Here is a 16958-nt window from a genome sequence, read left to right as displayed (position 1 = left end):
TAGAAGCAATCACTGCTTACTCAACTCAGTAGATTATTGCTTGATTTACATACCAAATAATAATAATTGGTAATAATAAATTGTTAAAACACTGACAGTCTGACTCTACATCGTATACTTAACTTAGTGGTTTTCTTGTTGATGCCATAAAATATCTGATAGAGTAAATTAAGTGAGGAGGAGTAATTTTTTAGTTCACAGCCCCAGTGGTGAGGAAAGGTGTGGCAGCAAGAGAATAAGGCGGCTGGTCACAGTGCATCCACATTTGGAAAGTAGGGCGAAATGAATGCGTGTGTTCAGCTTGCTATCTCCTTTGTATTCAGCCCCAGGACTCCAGCTATGAGTCATATGGGTAGGGAGTGGCTCCATACCCACTTAGGGTGTGTCTTTATACCATAGTTAACCTAGAAAATCACCTACATATATTCACTTGGTCATTCTAAACATACTCATGTGTTCCCTGAAATTTGTAAAGGCCTAGCAACTTAAAGCACACCTGGGTATGGTATAAATAACACAAGCCCAGTCCAGGCCCAGGCTAAGAGAAATTGATAGCCTCTACTTTATGCCCATTGAAAGGTCTGAGAGCCCCCAAAGAGGAGCCACTTTGCTAAAGAAGCTACAGGGGAAATTCTGAATTTTTTTTAATTTGTATTAGTATCATTTATTACAATTTATTCAATTTGTATCTCAGCTCTGGCTCCCTCCCTTATATCCTCCTAATCCCACCTTCTCTCCCTCTTCTCCCTCTATGCCCTTCCCCTAGTCCACTGATAGGGGAAGTCCTCCTCCACTTCTATTTGACTCTATCCTATCAGGTCTCATCAGGAGTGGCTGCATTGTCTTCCTCTGTGGCCTGGCAAAGCTGCATCCTCTAGGGTGAGGTGATCAAAGAGCCAGCCACTGAGTTCATGCCAGAGAAAGTCCCTGCTCCCATTACTAGGGAACACTAGTCCACACTTGGAGACTGAGTCTATGGGCTACATCTGAGCCTGGATTTTAGGTCTTCTCCATGCATTGTGTTTGGTTGGGATATCATTCTCTTCAAACCTCCCCCCACCAGGGATCAATTTTTATGGCTCTCCTGAAAACTCCATGGAGAAACACATAGTACAGCTTTTCCTAGTCTTTCCAAATTTGATTAATCCAGGTCCAAGGGATGTGACAGAAGAAAGCCACTAGACTGCAGAAGGTTCTTAGTGAACTTCTGGAAACTTTATGAGTGGAAGCAGAATTCCATCGATGAAACCTACATCAATGTATGACTCTGTAAATTACCATATCTAATGACAGAGCTGTTTTTAGCTGTAGAGTTCAAGGAAAAGATGTTGCTTTTAGCAACAGTTCTTTCAGAGTCCTATGATCTGTGCAGGATCACTTACCCAGTGTGAGAATAGATTAGACTTTACACCCAGAATGTCTGGCTCGAGTTCATTGTGTATTATAGTTATGCCAGTGGAAAGGACTGTCTTTATACCCTGATTAGTCTAGAAGCAGAACAATCCTGCAGTCATTGTACTTACGGTTATTAAGCAGCTACAACATAACAAATAAAGCCTGTCTTGACTTCTGACTTACTCAGTGCCTTTAGAATATCTACTACGTACAAGACTTTTATTGAAGATTATTATCTGCCCACCTGTCTTCTTAATGTACATGGTAGCTGTTTTTTCCTCCTAAATTGAGAGGAGCATCTTGAGGCATTCTTTTAAATATGAGGTCAAGATCCACTGCTTGGGCATAATAGCTGTGAGTAATTTAACCTAGACCATGCCATTCACAAGCAATTCTGTGCTCCTATCAGTAACAGACTGATATATCACAGAGATCAAAGTACCAATTACTTCCAAAAGACTGGAGCATTGGAGAGCTGTATCAACTCAAAAACGATTTGTTCACATTCACACACAGTTAAGAGCAGCACTAAAAGCACTTTACAGTTTTCCTTTGATCTGATGTGAACACTAGCCAAGGTCCATCAGAGATGAACTCCTCAAAGGAAGTTTTCTCGGCTAATGCTTTAGGGAAGAATCAGGGAAATTTTTTTGAATAGTGACACTTTTTTACTTGTGGTCACACATGCTTAATTGTTTTTCTCCTAGCAAAGTCTCATTTTAGTACAACCATGCTTTAATGATATTATCAAAGAGCAAAAGCAAAGAACAGAACATCACTTCTAAAATGGTCTGCATGTGATTTCATATAGATGAAAACTGAATGATGGACTGGTGAACATGAAACTTAATCTTTCCTATTTTCTTTTCCTTTTTGAAGTACCTCTCGGAGATCAAAGCTTCATGAGTCCTCTTTATCCAAGAAAATTGGCAGGGTCAGACATTGGATGCATTTGAAGCTGCCTAGTATGTCCAGCATCGAAGATTTGCCCTAAATCTTAGGGTAGGCTTGATGCGCTCTGTAGACTGTACTTAGGCCAGAATGGGCTTGACTATGAAGCTTTCAGGTTTTCATAAAGCATGGGGCAAAGTTCTTGTGACTAGCTGGTAAGAAAACGACACCTAAAATCCTCCACACTATGTCTCTTCAAGTTTGTCTTTATGGAATCCTGTGGCGTCTGTATCCTTGGGCCCAAGTCTAGTCAATTCTGCAAAGCTGCTGGCTTTCCTCCAAGAGTATGTATTTATACACCCGTAAAAACAAAGAGTACCAACAGATTTATATCCCATCTTTATAGCCTTAGCGGAAGGGAAAAAAGGCGAAAGCATGTAAAGATCTAATCCAATTTTCTCCAGCCTCTGAAAGAAAAGCAGCTCACCAGAGGAAAGCTGTTGGAGAGGGCTCTCCAAGGCACTTATTCCTCCAAGAGACAACAGAGGCTTAGAATTAAATCAGTGGCAAGTCTTATTCACCTGGAACTCCACCCCTGTCCAGAAGCCCCTGGCTCTCTCAGGTTGTACAAAGAGGTGAGGAATGCAACCAATCTGCTCCCCACCCTCCATTTACTTGCTTGTGAGAAAAAAAAAAAAAAAAAAAAGAACCAAAGACTGGAAATTACCACAAACTGAAGCTATTCCTGAATCCCTGTGTAGCATTAAATCCAATTGTGGTCAGTGAGAATTTGGCCCTAAAATGGAGTGCAGAATCAACTATTCCTATGGAGAAAAAGCCATTTGCTCTTCTGCTTCCCACAGAGCTAGCAGAATATACTCTGACAGAAATGAACCAGGTCTGCTAAGACCTGTGCAAACAGAACTGTCCTTTTACTAACAGTAAACAGATCTATGCTTGAACTCTAGAGAGTCATAATAGAAATATATATTGCCTTTTATCTTCTTCTCAGTGAGTAGAGTGAGGTGTCAGGAGTTATTGCTCTAATATCAATGAAGAAGTGCTATTTTTCTCTTTCAGGCATGTGCATAGGTATGCAAAGAATAGCACCCATGATTACAGGACCGCTCTGCTAGCCAGGTTCTTAGCAGCCTTTGGAAAACACATAAAATTGGCTGATAGCATCATCAGCACACAGAGCTTCAGATTGTTTTTAGGAATCATGAAAGAAGATGTCTGGATTTCTGCTCGAGCTCAAAGAAAAGGAGTAAAGGAAGACAACATTCATCTGTACAGTGAAGTCGTGTAACTTAATTCAGGAAGATAAAAAGCACATAGTGAGTTTTAATTAATGATTCACTTTAAGCTCATACTGTCCACTGGAATGGATTGAAAGGTGATGTCGGGGGGCTCTACTGAGCTCTTGGATCCTGTGTGAAAACTGTGAAGCAGAAGAGACAAGTACTGGCCTGCTTAATTTTACAAATAACTAGGGTAGGGATAATTTCCTTACAAGCATCAGGATGCCTTCTTTGATGCCAAAGCATTTAAGGCTAATAACTCGATTAACCTCGTAGCCCCCTACTAACTAGATTTATGAACTGCCAAGGGAGGCAGCTAAGTATTAAGCTTTAGTTTATATATAATTACTTTCCAGTGAACAAAAAAAGCCTTACCACAAAATTAAGAAATTTTGCTTAGCTAAAATAAAACCTTTACAGTTTATAATGTAATCAGTATATTAGTCAAATAAAGTTTTTTTTTTAAAGATTCCAAAATGACAAGTCATTAATTAGGACTTAATGTCAAACACAAAGACTGTTATTCACCAGGAGTGGTTGAGCTTCTAGTTTCAATTGTCCTTGATTTAATGATACACATTGACCTTAATAATGTGAAATTCATGTTTTACCAAAGCTATCTGGAGGAGGTGAATAGAAGTGAACTAGGGTACAGACTTGCTTATGATAACCAATGCTCATTTTCCTCTTCCCACTTTCAGGTATTTGAAAAGAAAAGGCAATTCAAAGAGAGGAGAGGGATGTCTTGTTATAAAAGCATAGTCCATTTTTCATTTTGAATAATAGCTTGCCAGGTTCAGTGATAAATGGAAGGGATAACATGACTTATCTCATGAACTCATGAGTGCCACAGGGCTTCTTTAATTCTCTTAGTCCTTACTTCCTCTTTCTATAGTCTTAGTGCTCATTACCATGAACATCTGTATCTTCATTCAAAGGAGGGCGATTTAAAGTACTTAGCTACCTGGAATACCGATCACAGCGTTAATGTTGCAAAGTCAAGCAAGAAGAACAGCATCACAGGAGAAACGCTTACCTGAATGCTGGCTGTGGAGCGATTCTTGCGGGTGGTGGTAGTAGCCATGGTGGTGGTGGTTTCCAGGACAGTGGTAGACATTTCAGGTGGCATGGAGGTCGTCTGTGTCGTTCCTGGGAGTGGTGGAATTTCTCCCACTAGCCGGACACTTCCATTGATTTTAATATTAGGGTTGTTCTCCGCTGCCATGTTCAGTACTTTCAAACCATCATAATAGAGCCCAGAAAGTTGGCCTTGGAAGAGGCGTCCTTTGTCCTTTCCTCCGATGGCTATTTGCGCCTGGGTGTTGAAGATGGTTAACTGCCGGCCTAGTGGATTAGGTGGAGGAAAGACTATTATTCCCAAACGTTTATGTTCCTTGCCTTACCTATTCTATATGGAGCAAGCATCTAAGGAGGTTTCCTTCAACACCAGAAATGGGTAAAATCTATAAGAAAAATTCACTAATGACACTGGTGAGTAATTCATGGTAATTACCTCTTCCACTGTCTAGCTAGAATTTCTAAGTTTCCAGAATAACTAAGTCTTTTTATTATTCTTATTCTAAGGAAGAAGACATTTTGGTTTAAACATGAGCAGTGTTACAGTCTTCTGAGACATATAATCAAGGTTGACAGAAACATCTAGTTTAGATCATGACCAGAATGAATCACAGATGCCTACTGCTCTGATTGAAGCTACAAATTAACATAATGACAACAAAAAAGAATGATATGCGGCAAACAAAACTCAATGAGGTGACGGAGAACATTGAGTTTAAAAATTAGGTTCAGTAATTAAATTAAATTTACTGAAATTAAACTGCAATTAAGAGGCTCAGATTCATTGCATGCTTATAAAAATGGACACTCTTGTAACCAGGAATAGAGTTTTCCATAAATCTTCACAGTGAGAGTGAGTAATATTCTATCAGCATTTGCTATTTAACAAAATCATGATAGATGTATAATTTGGAGGGAGGTATGATCAGTCAATAGATTATTATATAATATGGGGAAGTGTTTAGACATTGATAGAGTTCCTAGAATGGGAAGGGAAATGGGAATGAGGTAATTCTATAATGGTTTTAAAAGGATATGGGAAGAGTAATACAAATATATTTTGTGTATGAATTACATAATCAAATACTATAATTAATAAATAAAAATTAATTTTGATAGGAATATGGGTACTGACAAAGAAAACAACACACAAAATTTCTTGAAAGATGTAGAGACATGATAATATATTGTAAAATATCAATAGTCTCATATCAGGTTTTCTGGCGGGTACCATTTATGCTTTTGTGGATAAAAACTATTGGAAAATATCATGGCCGAACAGTTTAGAATGGAGCATTCAGCTAACCAGGCTTATTCACAATGATTTCTGCTTATTTTTTAAAGCTAAAGTAGGTCTTTCCTATTGGGTGAAAACAGCTTTTAAAACCTTATTTTAATTTATCATGACAGCAACATGCTAAGGCCTTCCTTCATGTTATCTCTTTAGATTAATTCCATCTGCTTTCCCAGATGGAGTAGAGGAGAAGAAAGGGCAGCTATTCATGAAATTAGAAACATTGTTCTGGAGTTTTCTTTAGTTGGTGATCAACAGATCCGCTAATTCTTCATCTAATCCCCTATATTATTTTAGCTGTATACAACTGTAAAGAATTTTCTACTCATGTCTGCATGTTTAACGCACAGTGGTGCAAGGTAATGGGCTAGATGTCACATTTGTTTCTTGGGGAGCCATACACTTACTACAATAGAAATACGATAATAGATACAGAGAATAATTTTTGCTTAACTTCATTTCAGCATTTGGAGCAGCTTAGTATACTGATTTAGAAGAAGCCATTTAGTGAGGAATTTCTAAGGTAAACTTTAGTATCTTAAGCTAGATACCCTCCATGCAAGGTATCTTTTGCATATGCACAACTATTGCCCAATTATAACACATTCTCTCTTTTTATCTTTCATACTCTCCTCCTTCCTCCCTCTCTCTTTTCTATGTAACCCAGCATTAGTTATTAGTTAACAACTGAGTAGCCTTGATTATATATAGAATATTTTATATTCTAATATCCTTGGACTGCTTCATAATGAAAACCACTTATGGTCTTCATCTTCCTTTCCTGGAAAGGCTCATTCTGCCAATACTTAAAAATGAAAAGCAGTCAGCAAAAAATTGAAATTCAAACTGCAATAGGCTGGCTGGAAATGACGGATTGCCTTCATTCTGTTTGCTATAATTCACTCCATAAAGTAGTCATTGCTTATTCAAGAATGACCTAAGAATGAGGAAAGGCATGATATATGTGAGGTCATTAGATTGAAGTGTTGCTTTTTTCTTGGTTATCACTGCTATGCCAAGGAGATATGACCACTCAGTTCTTAGAGCCCACACACTGGTGGATGAGACAGAGAAGAGACCATCTAAGATTCGATTTCTTTCCATGGTATAGGAAATGTTTGGGTTTCTGTTAGCTTTTTTGTTTGGTAGCCATATGGGTAGGTCCTTTCCCTTTTCTTTTACAACCTTCTCCTAGCCCTCTGCACTTTCCTTAGGTGTTTAAGGCAAGAGCTAGAAGTATCTTGAGAAGGGGAACACTCTGTCTCTTCCATTGTCTTCCTGTCACTGCCTCATCTCTCTTTAGCTACACAAAAGCTCAAGAACAATAACCTCTACCTGTGGACAATACCTGTGGACTAGAGAAAGTTTCTGTTTTCATCATTTGCCCAAGATACCTCAAAATCAATGCCAGATATCATTCTCATTGTTGTGATTGATAATGTTTAATAATAAAATATTACTTATGTACATTTAAATATAAAAGTGCACCATAAATATAAATAAATATTTAGAGTATGAGGATTGTTCTATCAAAATGATATGAAATTTGATGATAACAGCAGTACATGGTTTCTAGCATGTAACTGTTTTATTTTAGATGCACATCCTTTTGGAAGTCATGATTTGTGGCCTCATTTTAATGTCAAGTTCATATAGGCTTAAATTAAATCTTTGCACATCTCTAGTCAGTGTTGTACAAAGGCTAATTAATTAAATCTCAGAATACCCTGGGGGGAAGAGGCAGTATTGTTTCTCCTCTCCTTATATGGGAAATCTGAGACACAAAGAGGTTAAGTGGATTGTCTAAGGTCAAAAAGTCAGTCAATAGCAGACAGAGCCAGCAAACAGGCTAGAGAATTCTGTGACCCAGCTCTCCTCCCAAGTGACAGAAATAACTCCAAAGAGACATTCCATGTACTTCTGCATGCACCTGTCTAGTCATTCTTTTATCCATTTACCCTTTATACTCATCTTCACAAAGTCTTTCAGTGCAAATTTTCCATTCCATTTGAAACTGAAGTTAGCTAGGCAGAGGAAGAGGTAAAGAGAATTGATGCTACTCACCCAAATTATATAACGAGTACTTTCAGAGAAAATATTCTCACAGTTTGCAAATAAGTTATTCAATAATCTATGCATACACTCTATGCATATGTATCTAATAATGAAACCAGGGCACCCCCATTCACCACCCTTTCACATCCCAGCAGTCAACATGTCTATGTGAGGGCTTTTACACGAAAGCCAGCTGATAAGGAAGCTATCAGAAAGAAAACTAAAAGCTAACTAACTGCTTTATAATGGTTTGTACAAATGAAAATGCCTGGCATGCTATAAAAACTTAGACTTCAAAACGCAATGGAAAAAAATAAAATATTATTAACATAAAATTGAAAGAAACACAAAAGTTTTCTCAGGCACGTGAGACTCAGACATGCATCTAGTTCACTATTTTAAAAGTGAGGCAATCTTTAATGTTAAAGGGACTTTATGAGCTGTTGATTACTAATCAAAATTATTTGCTTTTTAGGGTTATTCTTAATTTATTTTTAATTAGACCACATAGATTGAAAGCAGGGCATGCAGTTAAGATTCAGTAAGGATTTTCCATGTCTAACCATCTGAAGAATAAACAGGCATCCTTCATCTCTTCATTAATATATTATATAATATCTCCAATTACTCCTCATATGTGACTTAGTCAAATCTGTGCAACATGCAAGAGGTTCTCTTAGGCACTGAGACAAGAGTTCAATTATTCTGTCTCAGAAAAGAACAGAACCCGTAGCTTTCTTGGAGATAAGAGAATTTCCTTCATGGGAAAACAATTGTGTATCTAGTAAGCAAAAGAAACCACACAGAAAATTCTGCCAGGGTTTATAACTGCTGCCCTCTTTGATTCAGGGAGTGGTTGCTACTGTCAGCAAATCCGAACTTGCTATTTGGATTTGCACAAGAGTTTTCCTTTATCAACTCATTGTCTTAACAACTTTCACTTCGTTGCATAAAACCTTATAGGAAGGCACAAAGGGTATCACACTTCCTGAGTGTGAAACAAGTTTGTTTAGTTTTAGTTTCCTGCAGCAACTGGAAAGTAATTAAGCTCACCTAAAACTTTGCCTCTGATGGTTTGAATTTAGAGGCAAGATCTGTTTTTTTCTCAGCCTTTGTGTTGTTTAAAAACAAATGTTAACACATACTGCTTCCTTTGTAACATTTGTTTTAAGCAGTTTAATTTACAAGAGTTGATCTAAGACTTTTTGTTTTGTTTTGTTGGTTAATCCAGCTATAGACAGTATAGCCAATCAGCCTCAAGACATAAGTTTAACAAGTTCATTTGAAAATTCTTTAGAAAGCTTTGGTGAGAGGTAATTTAAAACAAATTAACAAATAATGTCATGCAGTGGTTAAATTGCCATAATCCATTTCTTTCTTTCTTTCTTTCTTTCTTTCTTTCTTTCTTTCTTTCTTTCTTTTTCTTTTCTTTTCTTTTTTTTTTAAAGAGTTTCCTGGAATTCCTTGTTTGTGGCTGCCATGCTGACAGCAAGCTAGATGTTAGTCCCTTTAACTGTGTTTTAATGGCGATGTATTATTGCATGATTTATCAACATATGGCAGGTGGAAGCTGACACAAATTATAATGAAAATTAAAACAGTCATTTATGCAGCAGGCGATTATCATTTAAGGAACATTTATTTGCAGGCTTTAAAAATGAGGGTTTAGAGTCAGATGATTTTAGAATGAAAGTTTTAACGACCGTTACCTTTTTCCTGCAGCCACTCCTCTACAGGCCGGTTATATTTGAAGGGGATTTTCTGTTTTACCATTTGGAGGCGGTCATTATCAGTGTTGCCTTTAAAGTTTAAAAAACAGCTTAAAGAACAATCTGAAAAGTCAATAGGTCATTAAAAAAAACATACTAGGTGTTCCGTTTGTTTTATGAAGATTTTTAGAGATAGATATAAATTTATCTTTAATAAGGTGGAGTTGAAGTCGCTCTGTCCTTGGATGACAGGTTGGAGGTCAGATTGGTCTCAACTATGCAGTGCTCCATCATGTTTTGGTCACGTGATTTAGGATATAGCTCAGTAAGTGGTGGAACTATTTACAGAAATCTCTTTTCCTTTTTACTCTGTCTCCTCCTTCTTCCATCTACCACTGACTTGGTCCCAGTGGGACTAACTGGTCGCATTTTTCAATATTTCTCCTACCACACCAATTTCACAATGCCAAAAGAACGTTCACATCATTCATTCAGATGCTACTACTGTTTCTCTGATAGGCTCCTTTAAGGAGCATAGGGTATACACTTGCTGCTACTCTCGAGCATCTGCCCGTGCTCTGTAATCTAGAAAAAGGTGCCAAAGAAGATGGCTGTTATCCAAGGGAGGCTGGCAAAGAAACAGTTCTAGGATTTTGTTACTTTTTGTTTGTTTGTTTGTTTGTTTTGTTTGTTTGTTTGGTTGGTTGGTGTGGGTTTCTGAGATAAGGCTCTGACTGTAGTTCAGATTTGCCTTATCTTGTGGTAATATTTCAGCCCTCAGAGCTTGGGCTAAAAGCAGATTTCTTACTCCAAAAGAAAACCTCGATAGTACAGTACCTATGTGAAACTGGCAGAGTAGTACAATTGGCACTGTGGACCTCTATTTTTTTGTTGTTTTTGTTACATGCCTTAAACAGATGGGGTCCATAAAGAACATAACTAGAGGCAAAGGAAGTTATACCATTATCTAGCATCTCCAGGCTTTTGAGCGTTTACATTTTATTATTCCTAGAACATGCGGACTCAAGTGTTCACTCTCTTCCCTCTCTTCCCCATGCCCTCTCGAGGCCTAGTCTATGAAAGGGCCTTCCTGAACAAGCATCCATTCACAAATCCTGTTAAGGATATTTCTTCTGAGCACGAAATAGCAAATGAGCTTCCGTCTCAAACATTCTCTTTTAACTGCTGGTTTGCCTCTTCTTCCTTTTGTAACTGTTATGACAACTCCTGAGCAGTTTCTCTAATTAGTAGAGACTTGGAGAGTGGTAGTATGGAGATACCCCCCTAATGAATATGCTTCAAATAACAAAATAATGAAGGCTTGCTTTGGGACCTGTTCTAGCTCATCAGCCAACCTCACATTGATTTAGTAAAATCCGCTACACTGTAATTCATCATGTTTGATTCAGAGCCCTGTATTAAAACTCAGGGAACTCCACTCCAAATTACTAATATTTTAAAAGGGAAATAAAAATCTTAAAGCAGGTGTTTCAGGAGCAAATTACAGAGAGGTCTTGAAGCTAGAGTGAATATTAGGCTCTAGCAGAGCATCCAACAGGACAAACAAACAGAAGTGAGCCACAACATTCTAATCAGAGCCACTGAAATGCAGTAATTACCACTGGCTCAGAGGATGTCAAAAGTGACAATTAGGACCTGCTTGTTGGGTTTGGTGGGGGAAGGTAGAAGAATGAGATATAAAGTGGGTAGCAATCTGGGGGAAGGGGGGGAGGATGGTGGTTCCCCATAGGCTTCTCTGATGAAAACATTCTTCTAAAACTCTGAGTCATCCTTACTGTCCTGACACATCAATAAACAAACAACAACAGCTATGATATGTCTCCAGCCCACTTTTCAGATCTCTAGCTGCCTACCTAAATCATAACATGCCAACATATCAAAGGGCATTTGTAACTCATTGGAGGCTTTTTTGTCCAGTACCTCAAGGCCTTGGCTTGTTGCCTAGGACTACCAAACAAACAAAAACATATTGCAGAATAATGTCAATACAGGGAACTGAATGATAAACAGTTCTGGATTCTCATGTATAATTTAGAGATTTTTCTCAAAGTAGAGCAGCATAAAGGGTAGGAGACAATAAGCAAAGAGGAAAAAAAGACAAGAAACAAACATCATTTGTTGCTATCTTAATATGGCCCTATTGAAGGACCTGGGTTTGACTAGTCCATACAGCTCCAAGACTGTTATCCTTGAAGAATCAGTGTACTCTGTATTATATTAATCCAAAGGAAATTTGGCAATTCTCAATTTTGTTTTTCATAGAAATGGAATACATTTCTAAAAAGAACCCATATGCCTGAATTTTAATTCTATCCAGGAGGTGACACATAGGTATGGACTGCCACAGAACATTGGCATGCCAATGTGGCATGAGGAAGGGCAATTGAATTGTGCTGAATTCACCTTTGATAAATTTTTCTGCTTTGGGTTTTCTGTATTTATTATCATTGTTGGCAGCATCACTAATACAATGATGATTTTTGTTTTCCTCCATGGAATGAATTAGTAAAGCCAGAAGGAAATATAAAAATGGGAAATCTTATATACAGGGAAAATGCAGAAATAACTAAAAGTCCAAATTGTCAGTGTCGTTTAGACACCAAGTTGATTAATTTACAGTCTATATTGATATGCTTCCTCTAAATATTCAGGGTTCTTAGTCCTCTCAAAGTGCCCAGAACCCATGCTTCATCTGCTTTTAAGTATAAGCACTTAGGGAATCATTTATAGATATAGTATAGGGTAGAAAGAGAGGAAGCTTTTGGGTAACCAGTGAAGAAGAGCACAGCTGGAATCAACCTCTGACCTTCCTGAAAATATAAAGACAGACTCCATTCTTCTCCACCTCAGCTTTAAAGACATTTAGAATCATGGTTTAAGTCTTGCATGCCAGACTGATACCGTCCGGCCCCAAGGACAGTGATCTAGCATGTGTTAAAAGTCATGAGAGATGGAAGGCCATTTAAAAAACCACCTTGGTTTAAATCACCACATTAACATTTTTCTTAGTCTCTTTTCATGTTCTTGTTGGCTTTTATTTTAATTTATCTGAAACACTGGTAAACTCTATTTTAGAAACATCTGCAGTGAATGAATTCCTTTGCCCTGAACTCCATTCCATAGATCTATGGAAGGGCAGATATTCTTTATATAAGAATTTATACAGAAGGCTATTTTGAAAGCTGCACAAATCACTTTAAATTCATATACACTCTTATTAAATACACAATGACATCAAGTAATACATTTCATATAACAGCTAGTATGGGTACTTAAAAAGTATAATTAATTACTCAATAAAAATAATGCTATACTCAGGATAGAATGGCCTTATGAACAGTAAGTCATAATTTCCTTCAAATAAAGCATAGGCATTACTGATTTGACAGAAACATCAGTTATTACCACATGGAGAAACCCATAAATTGAATACAGAGGTCTTAAAATAAGTACTTAAGTTAATTATATGAATCTGACATCTACATGGAATGGAGTTTTTATAAAAACAAATAGCCATGCTTTAGTCTACTTGAAACAGAATGTGTACATGTTTATTCTCTGCCACTCTTGACAAGCTATTGAGACTCTTATACAATTGGTTTTCTACAGTCTACTGTTAGCAACTAGTTCCACTTCTGAAGACGTGTACAATATGCACTGTGAAATTGTAACATTGTGGAGAGCAGAGAACTCTGAGCAAAATCACCAAAGCCCAACTGGTTCATACACATAGCACTGACCATCATGGAGAACTACCTCACAGTCCACAGTTTCTACTTTGGGCTTAACCGTTTGAGGACTAAAGTATTAAAGTAATGGAAAGAGATTAAGAATAGATGAGCAAAGCAAATTGATCCTTCAACTGGTCTGTACCTTACATCAGCATCTTTAAGATGAAGACTTGAAATTTGCTAATCACCCCCAAAAGTAACAACAGCCTTCAACTGGAGAACTGAATGAATATAAGTAGAAAATTCTTGCATAGAACTGAAAGCCACATCTCTAATGTCATGGTCAAAACATGGGCTACTTTCTTAGGAGTTATGTTATTTTTTTTTTAAAGCTCTAATCAATATTGTGTAGAAGCTTAGTCTGTGGAATATGAGTTGTAAATTTACTATTTATAATCTGTATGACTTTGGGGAAATCGCTCAGCATTAGATTCTCCATTTCCCAGTTCACTCTAGGAATTAATGCTGAGTTATATGGGGTAGAATACATACAAATGATAGATAAAAAGAACATTGAATGTGTTTGTGAGAATAATACTAATATAATTTTACTCCCCTCTGGTCCAAAGGAAGCACACTGGTTCCCGGGTTCGTTCCCATGTTGTTCAAACCTTATCAGTTGTCATTTAAAGATGACTGTATCGCCTTTGTTCTCAGAAGGTTATCATTCAAAGAATGACAGAACATAAAACAAGTAAAACATTCTAAAATATCCCTCTGAATCTCCAGTTGTTGCTGTTTATATGTCTGTATTTTCTAAAATATATTCAGCCAACTCCATTTCCAAAGCAAAGTGGGTTTCTAAAACCGTGGAAAGTAAAAGAGCAATTCAGGCACTGACAAATGTGATTTCTTGGTCCAGCCACAGGTAATGATGATATAGTGCCACTGAGTTGAGGAAGAGTAGCTTAAAGGTTCTGGCAATTTGCACCAGGCTGGCAGAAAATGCTTTTCTGCAAGCAGACTATTAATACCATTTGAAGTGTTGTCAAGCATGTGGCCACGCTAATAGGAGTAACTGTAACAACATTCATCTGGATGAAATTAATGCCAGAGGTATTTTTGCATTTTGTTTTGAGCTCCAGAATGGGGAAAGAAAAGTTTTCTTTATTGCTCTGTCAACATTAAAAAAAAAATGAGAGCATGAGTGTAATGAATAGTTGGAGACTGAGGACTATGGACTAGGGCTGGTGGCAAAAGAAAATCAATGCAGGAAACTCAAGTGCTGGGGCAGTTCCCAGGTTCTTGCCATGCCTCTGTCCTCAAGGAACACTTTGTGAGTTTCAAAGAAAATATATAACCCTGAAGAAAAGGCACCAGGGAACTCTATGAGCATGGCTCTGGTCACATTCTTGGAGCATTCCCAAAACAGCTTTCTTAGGAGTTAGATAGGAAAGGGTACTGCCCAGAGGGCATCTAGAATGTTCAGTCACTTGTAAGGGATGGATGGACTTCAACAAAGAGCTAATGTGTTATATTTATAAAGTGTTTTTCAACCAAAGAGCTCAGAATGCAATTACAAACACCATTGCATTAATCCTCACAACACACCTTTAGGCTGCAGGAAACGGAACTATTTGTGTATTGTGAACCTTGATCCTTCCGTGTGCCAAGACAAAGAAATTAATCTCTTCAAACAGAAAACTGATCAGCTGGAAGAAATGAACTTAAAGACCCAAAGCCCACGGGCATTATTAAATGAGGAGTTTCTGTACATTCACATAAGCCTGGGAGAGCTACCTTTCCTAAAGAACAAGATAGATAGCAGTGTGGTCACCATGCAGACCTTGGCGTGACTGACAGAGCTCACTTCATATGGCATGCTACTTTCTCCCTTACAAAATAAGTTGAGCAGTTCAGCAAAGGTGGTATTCTATATCTAGCTATCCAAGTGGCCCTATCCCTATTTCTTGTTGCCTGAAAACACACCTTTAATGCACATACATTAACACTGAATGATTCTTTCAAATCCTGAAAATAAATGAATATTGGAACATTATGATGCTTAGGATAATCTGATGCAATAAATAAGAGACACGTCCATCACTTCCTGTCCTTCCTCCACTCTTAATTCTCAACCTTAAGCTTATGTCTTCTAAAGTTTCTTCCGACTCGATGAATTCATGAAGACTATTCTGAATCTCTGTTGGATTAATAAAGTGAGGTTCATACGATTGCAACACGTTTATTCTCATTCACAGTTGAAGGGAATGTTTTGAAGGAATTTGATTGGAGATTTTTTTCAGTATTGTCAGGCTCTATAGCATTAACTTCTTGTATAGAAGCCAATCACAAAACTAACAGGCTATAAAGCAACGAATTGTAAGCTGGCTGTAGTATTTGCTTTCCTCAGTCTTTCCTTGTATGACTATTCTGAAGGAGAATCTCTAAATTTGTATCTTTCCATTTTAGAAAACTTACATTTCACCATGTCCTTAAAATTCAGTTTCTTTATGTGTAAAATGCTATTGTGGTAACTACAACATGGACCCGTTTTGAGAATTTACTGAGGGGTGTTAGGGGAAGCAATTAGCAAAAGTGTGCACCAGACAGATCCTAGTTATAGAGCCTCATTGTTGTTGTTTACAACAAGTACCAAGGTCTTTACTGTTGAACTGAAAAAAGATGAATTCAGTGAATATTACTTCCCTGTATAATTTTTAGTGCAGAACATTTCAACATTTCCTTATCAAAATAAACCTTTATCATGCACCCTTCAGCCATTTGACATATTACCCATCCAGATTCTAACCTCGGCTTCTTCACATTTATGCCACCTCCCTGTTGCAGAAACCACACTGTGATCCTCAACTTATTTATCCTCATGATACACCACTCCTGTGTGTCCACCCTCTACCTGGGCATCCTGTTTTTCTTTTTTCTTCTTGGCTTCTTTGCTATCTACCTTCCTTTTCCCACTGCTGAGCAGAGGGCACAACATCCAATGCTTTTGATATGAGTGCTAGAAAAATTGGCTTACAAATTCTGTTTATGCAAACATGCATATGTAGTGTTCCCTCAGCACTAAGAGTACAGATGGGAGTACTGGGAGACCAGTTTTACTGGGTACCATATAGTAAAGTTTTGATCCTAAGGAAAAGAACATCATGCTGGGGCTGGAGAGATGGTTCAACAGTGAAGTAAGTCTTTTCATCTTGCAAACAACCTGAGTGTAGAACCCAGAATGCATAGCAAGCTCCTTACAACGAATGGCCTATATAACTCAAGCTCCAGGAGATCTGATATCTTCTCTGGCCTCCATAGGTACCTTGTTCATGTGTATACCCACATGTGGATATATCCACATATATACATGCATGTACACACATACACATGAAAAGAAAAATAAAATAATATAAATTTTAAAAAATAATGTCCTACAAGTGTCTATCTCTGTAAAATAAAAATGTGTGTCATACTCATACTTCTGTTTAGATACAAAGGAATCACTGGATCTTCTAGGCAGAAATATTTTACAGTATAT

General features: G+C 37.6%; 1 protein-coding gene across 50 annotated transcripts in view; it reads right to left on the bottom strand.

The window, feature by feature from the left end:
- The window catches only part of Nrxn3 (neurexin 3), a 1566538-nt gene that overhangs the window by 120247 nt on the left and 1429333 nt on the right, over positions 1-16958 (bottom strand). For 37 of the 50 annotated variants that reach the window (XR_009593039.1, XR_009593040.1, XM_060387963.1 and 34 more), the window contains 2 exons: positions 9723-9812; positions 4624-4931 (listed from right to left, as the gene is read on the bottom strand). Coding sequence is in view for 48 of the 50 variants with exons in the window: in XM_060387963.1 (XP_060243946.1) it covers positions 4624-4931; positions 9723-9812 (398 nt within the window). In the remaining 2 variants the exon portion in view is untranslated. The remainder of the gene's footprint in view (positions 1-4623; positions 4932-9722; positions 9813-16958) is intronic. The other 13 variants (XM_060387968.1, XM_060387980.1, XM_060387981.1 and 10 more) reach the window with 1 other exon arrangement.

Source organism: Meriones unguiculatus, chromosome 7, assembly GCF_030254825.1.
Source record: "Meriones unguiculatus strain TT.TT164.6M chromosome 7, Bangor_MerUng_6.1, whole genome shotgun sequence".
NCBI lineage: Eukaryota > Metazoa > Chordata > Mammalia > Rodentia > Muridae > Meriones > Meriones unguiculatus.
The sequence above is the reverse complement of the archived record's forward strand: the minus strand, read 5'-3'. Positions and strand labels throughout refer to the sequence as shown.